This window comes from Penaeus vannamei, chromosome 8, assembly GCF_042767895.1.
Source record: "Penaeus vannamei isolate JL-2024 chromosome 8, ASM4276789v1, whole genome shotgun sequence".
Classification (NCBI taxonomy): domain Eukaryota; kingdom Metazoa; phylum Arthropoda; class Malacostraca; order Decapoda; family Penaeidae; genus Penaeus; species Penaeus vannamei.
In genome coordinates, this window is record NC_091556.1 from 41,111,250 (window position 1) to 41,118,749 (window position 7,500).

The 7,500-nt window shown below is 47.0% G+C and overlaps 1 protein-coding gene across 3 annotated transcripts in view; it reads left to right on the plus strand.

Annotated features, from left to right (window-relative positions):
• Positions 1-7,500, plus strand: part of LOC113812424 (tyrosine-protein phosphatase non-receptor type 13) — a 324,727-nt gene that overhangs the window by 238,174 nt on the left and 79,053 nt on the right. For all 3 annotated transcript variants that reach the window (XM_070124663.1, XM_070124665.1, XM_070124664.1), the window contains exon 3: positions 5,770-5,945. In XM_070124663.1, the coding sequence (XP_069980764.1) occupies positions 5,770-5,945 (176 nt within the window). The remainder of the gene's footprint in view (positions 1-5,769; positions 5,946-7,500) is intronic.

Below are 7,500 nucleotides of genomic sequence, written 5' to 3' on the forward strand. Positions count from 1 at the left end.
TTCATTCTCTCTTGACGGTTCTCCCTCTCACTCCGTTCCTCCCGGTTTCTCTTTTTCTTCCTTTCTCTCTTCGCTTTTCTCTTTCTTCTCTTCTTTCTCTCTTTGCGGTTCTCCCTCTCACTCCGTTCTTCCCGGTGTCTCTTTTTTCTTACTTTTTTCTTCGCTTTTCTCTTTCTTCTCTTCTTTCTCTCTTGGCGGTTCTCCCTCTCCGTTCTTCCCGGTGTCTCTTTTCTTCCTTTTTTCTCTTTCTTCTCTTCTTTCACTCTTGGCGGTTCTTCCTCTCACTCCATTCCTCCCGGTGTCTCCTTTCTCTAGCTTTTTTCTTCCCTTTTCTCTTTCTTCTCTTTTTACCTCCTCCTCTTCTTTCTCTCTTGGCGGTTCTCCCTCTCACTCCGTTCCTCCGGGCATCTCCTTTCTCTTCCTTTTTCTCTTCCCTTTCTCTTTCTTCTCTTTTTCTTCCAACTCTTCTTTTTCTCTTGGCGGTTTTCCCTCGCACTCCGTTCCTCCGGGCGTCTCCTTTCTCTTACTTTTTCTCTTCTCTTCTTCCGGCGTCTCCCTTTTCTTCCTTTCTCTCTTCCCTTTCCTCTTTCATCTCTTATCCTTCCTCCTCTTCTATCTCTCCCCTTTTCTAATCCCCTTTCTCTGTCTTCTCTTCTTCTTCCTCTTCCATTCGTTCGTCCCTTTTCTCTTTCTTCTCTTTTTTTCCTTTTTCTTTCTCTTCCCTTTCTTCTTTCTTCTCTTTTCCTTCCTCCTCTTCTTTCTCTTCCTTTTTTCTCTTCCCTTTCCTCTTTCTTCTCTTTTTTTTCCTCCTCTTCCTCTTCGCCCCACTATAGCTATTCATTGGTGAAGTGCTTTCTTTTTATTCATATTCTCCCTCAGGCGATGTCTCCGTCTAGCTCGTTTTTGTCTTCTTTTTCGTTTTTTCCTTCTTCCTCCTTCCTCTTCCAAGTCGTGTGCTTTCTTTCTCTTCCTTTTGTCTGCGTTCGTGAATGGTCCAGTGCCGACGACGCCATTTTGTTGGTTTATTTTCCTCTTCCTCTTCTTTGTTTTATTTATCGTGCTCTTTCTGATGCTCTTTCTTCTTTCCCGTTGTGTCTGCACTTTGTTTCTCTCTCTCTTTCTCTTTCTTTCTTTCTTTCCTCTCTTTCCTCTCTTTCCTCTCTCTTCTCTTTCTTCTCTTTCTTCTCTCTCTTCTCTCTCTCTCTCTCTCTCTCTCTCTCTCTCTCTCTCTCTCTCTCTCTCTCTCTCTCTCTCTCTCTCTCTCTCTCTCTCTCTCTCTCTCTCTCTCTCTCTCTCTCTCTTCTCTCTCTTCTATCTCTTCTCTATCTTCTCTCTCTCTCTCTCTTCTCTCTCCTCTCTCTTCTCTCTCTTCTCTCTTCTCTCTCTTCTCTCTCTCTCTCTCTCTCTCTCTCTCTCTCTCTCTCTCTCTCTCTCTCTCTCTCTCTCTCTCTCTCTCTCTCTCTCTCTCTCTCTCTCTCTCTCTCTCTCTCTCTTTCTCTCTCTTCTCTCTCTTCTCTCTCTGTCTATCTATCTGTCCCTCCCGCCCTTCCTCATTCCCTCTTTCCTCCTCGCACTCTTGCTCCCTCTCTCCCTCACCCACTCCAGTTCCCCTTCTCCCTCTCCCACTCCGCCTCCCATTCTCCCTCTCCCTCTCCCTTTGACTCTCCCTCTCCCTCTCCCTTTCGCTCGGATGACGAATCACTCATTGTTCCTATACTGAATAAGCCTCATTACGCGAACGTCGAATTTGGCTCCGTAATTACCCATTGCGATAATCAGCCGTTCCTCTGCGCATACACATCCCCCTCCCCTCCCCTCGCTTCTCTATGTCCTCCCCCTTACCCCTCTCTACTTCTCTCCCTATCCCTTCTCCTCCTTCCCCCCGCTCCTTCTACACCTTCCCCCACTCTCCATCCCCTCCCCTCTCCATCTGTTCCCTCTATCTCTACGTCTTCCCCCATTCCTCTCCACTTCCCCAAACCTTCTCCACCTCCCCCGCCCCCCTCCACCTCCCCCCACCCCTTTCTACCTCCCCCCACCCCTTTCTACCTCTTCCCTCTCCCTCTCCACCTCCCCTCCCCCCTCTCCACCGTCTACCAATGGGTAATTTCTTCGTTAAACTTCTACGAGGAACCTTTTGGTGTTTTTCCTTTTGTCGTGTGAGAGAGAAAGGGTAAAAAAAAAACAAAAAAAAACGGAGAAATGAGGTAGAATGTATGGATGAATAAGAGAAGAAATGCGATAAAATCTTTGCGGGGTGAGAGGTAACTGTCGTTGGTCTTAGGGGGGCGGGGGTGGGTACGGGGTTGTTGGGGGGGAGTCGTTGTTGTGGAGGGGAGGGAGGGGGATAAGGGAGGGAGTATGGAGGAGAAGATGGAGAAGGTGAAGGAGAGAAAGAGAAAAACGAGAGAAAGAAAGAGAGAGAGATACAAACAGACTGACAGACAGACAGAGAGACAAAGAGAATAAATGAGTGAGCGAGAGAGGAAAGGAGAGAAAAAAAAGATAAAAAAGTATGACAAACAGAGAGCTAAGAAATAGAAGGAGGAGGAGAAGGGGGGGGAGGGGAGGTATACTGGGGGTCGACATTAGTTTTCAAGTAGACTTCAGAGTTTACTAATTAATTATGACGTCAAAGAAAGTGTGCACCGAGGGGAAACTTTGGTTATTCATTTTCTCCATTTTTGAATGTGAATGAATAGAGAAATGCAAAAAGTAAGACTGTTTTAATGATTCCTTCTGCGACGTCACTACTCTTATAGACCCCAGCCCCCCCTCCCCTCCCCCCTACCTTCCCCCCGCCCACTCTGGTAGTGTGTCTTCATCATTCTTTTTCAAGGAGCGTCACTGTGTTAAGATCGTTGATGTCTATTTTGTATTCATTGGCGTTATGTCGTTTTTTTCTCATGGTATATTCTCTTTAGTCGTTTTCTTTCCTCTCCTCTCTTGTTTTCTCGTTTATTTTGTCCTCACCTCACCTCATCAAACTTCTCTTTACTTCTTTTCCCACTTCTCTACTTTCCTCTCCTTTCTCCTCATTTTTCGAGATATCTCCTTCTTTCTGGTTACCTTGCTTCTTCTTTTCACTCCTCACTTTACCTCACTCCTTTTTTCATCTCGTGTCCTCTCCTCTCTTCTCCCTTCTCTTCTCTTTTCCTCTCTTCTACTTTCCTTGCCTCACCTCTTCTTTTCTCTCCCCTTATCTCTTCTACTTTGCTCTTCTCATCCCTACTCTCCTCGCCTCTCCTCTCCTCTCCTCTCCTCTCCTCTCCTCCCCCCTCCCTCCGTTACCCTCCCCTCCTCTCCTCTCCTGTCCTCTCCTCTCCTCTCCTCTCCTCTCCTCTCCCCCCGTTACCCTGCCTTCTAAATTTATCTATTCAGATTTTTCTCCATTTTCTTTTAAACCAGAACTTTCCCTTCATATTTCCCTTCCCGCATATCCGCACGGGTACTAATCCGCACACACGCCCACGTAAACACATTACACACACTTGCGAGTTTCAGAAAATAATTGTGTCGGTATGAATATAAAATGGTGTGCACACAAACGCTCTTTATGCATGGGAGGGAAAAGTTGTTTTGTCAAGGACTTTTTTTTTTTTTAATGGACAACTACGGTATTGTTCACGTAATGTTTTTGTTTTTTTATTGTGAATAATAACAAAGAATTACGGGTAAGAAACAAACTTCTTGTGTATTTTGGAATTATACTTGGTCTGTTTGAAACAATAGATAGCAGCGGTGACTCCAGCTACGAAAGAATTGAAAGAATTGAAAGCTTGAAAGAATTCGAAGTGTTTTATTTGAACAAGATTTAGAGGAATGCAGTTGAGACGTATGGTCAGCTGAAGTATTAAATATTGTATGGAAATGAGCAATACATATTTTGCAGTTACACTTAATTAGATTGTAAAACTCAGGACTAATCATGTTGCAGCAGTATTCCAGCTACATTAAACTATTTAGGTGATTTAAGATTCTTTTCTATAGTTTATTACTCCATGACAATTTTGCAAATGGCATGCCGATTATGTGAAGAATTATGTACGGAATGATTCGTCGGTGTTCGTGTATGTACGGAATGATTCGTCGGTGTTCGTGTATGTGTTGTTGTTTTCCTGAGCTGGAGAAATACGTGGGAATCCAGATGAAATAGTTCCGCGGAGGATTGAGAAAGATACATCACTGCTCCGGTTATTTCGCAACGCTCTCGATGTAATACTTTTGCATTTGTGTGTGTGTGTGTGTTTGTATTTGTGTGTTTGTTTGTCTGTGTGTGTGTGTTTGTATTTGTGTGTTTGTTTGTCTGTGTGTGTGTGTGTGTTTGTTTGTGTGTGTGTTTGTATTTGTGTGTTTGTTTGTTGTCTGTGTGTGTGTGTATGTGTGTGTGTGTGTGTGTGTGTGTGTGTGTGTGTGTGTGTGTGTGTGTGTGTGTGTGTGTGCGTGCGTGTGTGTGTGTGCGTGAGCAAGTGTTTATGTGTGTGTGCGTGTGTGTGTGTGCGTGTGTGCGTGTGTGTGTGTGCGTGCGCAAGTGTTTCTGTGTGTGTGTGTGTGCGTGTGTGTGTGTGCGTGTGTGTGTGTGTGTGTGTGTGCGTGTGTGTGTGCGTGTGTGTGTGTGCGAGTGAGTGTGTGAGTGTGTGTGTGTGTGTGTGTGTGTGTGTGTGTGTGTGTGTGTGTGTGTGTGTGTGTGTGTGTGTGTGTGTGTGTGTATGCGCACTCAACACGCATAACGAATTTATCTTCTAGCAATCGGTTTACTGCCTTCCGTCCCGTTTCTCCCTCAAATCCCAGTCGCCTGTGAGCGGAGAGCGTGCGCCTGCCCTACTTCTTCTCTTCCTTCCTTTCTTTCCTTCCTTCCGCACCTTCTTTCTCTCCTGCGTCCTGCCCAGTGACGTCACAGCTCCCGGGGTGCTCTTACAGGCCGGATGTTTTTTTTTTGTTTTGTTTTTTCCTTTTTTTCTTTTTTTCCTGAGAGGAACGTCGAGGACAAACAAAGGGAGGAGGGAAATATTCTTGTTCTTTTCCTTATTACTCTTTGTGTTATTAGCCTCCTTGTTTTTTTCTGATTCTTCTTTTTTTTATGACTTCTCATTTTCTGTATTTTTTTCATCGCCTTATTCTTATTTTATTTTTTTCTTCTTATCATTTCTCTCCTCTCCCTCCTCCTCCCCCTTCTCCCTCCTCCTCCCCTCCCCCTCCCTCTCCCCCTCCCCCTCCTCTCCCTCTCTCTCTCCCTCCTCCCTCCTCCCTCCTCCTCCTTCCTCCTCCTCCTTCCTCCTCCTCCTCCCTCCCCCTCCTCCTCCTTTTATCCCCCAACAGACAAAAATCCCTAATTCCCTAATTTAGTATATCACAGCTTGAGCGTTCACCGACCTGTGTGTTCGCCTCGGGGGGCCTACCGGGAGAACGAGTAGGCTGCACGTATTTGGTGAGAGTGGACAGGAATAGGGAAGAATTGGGCTACGAGATAATGATTTTTTTTTCTTTTTCTTAGTTCAGTGTGATTTTTTATTTATTTATTTTTTTTATTTTTTGTTCTTCAGGGTGATTTTTTTTTCTTTTTTAGTTCTTCAGGGTGTTGGAGATTCGGTGAGAGGGCGGGGGGAGGGGGGGAGGCGGACGGAAGGAGACAGAAAGAGAGAGAAGGAGAGGAGAAATGTATATAGCCGTGTAGACGTTTTTTTTGTATTTGAAAACTTTGGTGTGTTGTACAATTTATTTATTTATTTATTTATTTATTTTTAACAATTCAATTTTTTGTTCTTACAGGCGATGCGGCAGCGACAGGCATGGGCGTAGTGACCCCCGAGGGCGTACTGCTGCTGCGTTGTGGGCGTGTCGAGCTGTCGTCCACGCCCCCTCACTCCCCGGTGCACCCCCACGGGAACTACCTGCCCCCCGAGTCCTTCGACGTCGACAGCAAACAGCCCCAGAGCGCCGAGAGGGTGAGTGGGCGGAGTGGGCGGAGAGGGCGTAGTGGATGCGCTTCCTGTGTGGGTGGGCGGCGGTGGGCTGTGCTGGCGCTTTTTTCAGTGTCGGATATCGTTTTTTTTTTATATACATGTGTGTGTTTGTGTGTGTGTGTGTGTGTTTGTGCGTGCGTGCGTGTGTGTGTGTGTGTGTGTGTGTGTGTGTGTGTGTGTGTGTGTGTGTGTGTGTGTGTGTGTGTGTGTGTGTGTGTGTGTGTGTGTGTGTGTGTGTGTGTGTGTGTGTGTGTGTGTGTGTGTGTATGTGTGTGTGTGTATGTGTATGCTTGTGCGTATGTTTATGCGTGTGCGTGCGTGTGCGAACGTGCCAGCGGATGTACCCGTCCCCACATACCCTCACATCATATAACCACCACATCCCACGTACCCATATGTCCGCGCATGCCCAAGGCCTTCCTCAGACGACGGGTCCGCGGCTTCCCAGCAGAGCCCCGAGCCACCCACCCGTCCTCCTCCCGCCCCGTGCCTCGTGAGCCCCCTGGGAAGCCCCGTGGATCAGCGGCGGTGGCGTGCCTTTGATCACACGGGCGGGCGCGGGCGGGGGGAGACACGGTAATCAAGGGCGAACACCCGGATGCCACGCAGGGAGAACGCCCAGGGAGGGAGGGAGGGAGGGAGGGGGAAGGGGAGAGAGGGAGGGAGGGGGACGGGGAGGGTGAGGGAGGGGGAAAGAGAGAGGGAGGGAGGTGAGGGGGAGAGGGAGGGAGGTGGGACGGGGAGAGGGAGAGAGGTGGGGGAGAGGGGGAGAGGGAGGGAGGGAGGTGACGGGAGAGAGGGAGGGAGGGGGAGGGGGAGAGGGAGAGGGAGAGAGAGAGGGAGAGGTAGAGAGGAGGTAGAGGTAGAGGTAGAGGTAGAGGTAGAGGGAGGGTTAGGGGGAAAGGGAGAGAGAGAGAGAGAGAGAGAGAGAGAGAGAGAGAGAGAGAGAGAGAGAAAGAGAAAGAGAAAGAGAAAGAGACAGATGGAAAGCAGGCGCTATCCGGAATCCCCCCGGTGCCCGACGGTTGCATGACTGTGCCAAAAAGGGGGGTTCAGGGTCAGAATTTCGGGGCATGCGAAGGGAGAAGGAGGAGCGGGGGGAAGAGGAAAGAGGGAAGGGTGTAAAGGTTTGAGATGAAAGAGGGGAAATGGAGTACGTGAGATAGCATAAGCGGGACGGAATGAAGAGAGGGGAAGATCTGTAGAAAGAGTAAAACAAAAGAGATAAGAAGTCGTATGAAAAGTTAAAGAAATATAAGAAAGAAAAAACTACTTTAAAGAATATATGATAAGGCATGTACAGTGTAGCAAAAATAACAATAAATAAAAAATAAATAAAAGATTATACTATGTTGCAAAAATGACAGTTATAATTTTTATATAATGCTGCAAATATGACAGCAACGAATAAAAAAAAAAGATATCATAGAATAAAGTTGATAACCAAAATTCTAAAAAAAAAAGGTCAAGACAGAATCCTAGCGACAATAATTCCCTTATTTACCGCTTGGGGTTTCACGTCAATGTCGTTTATCAC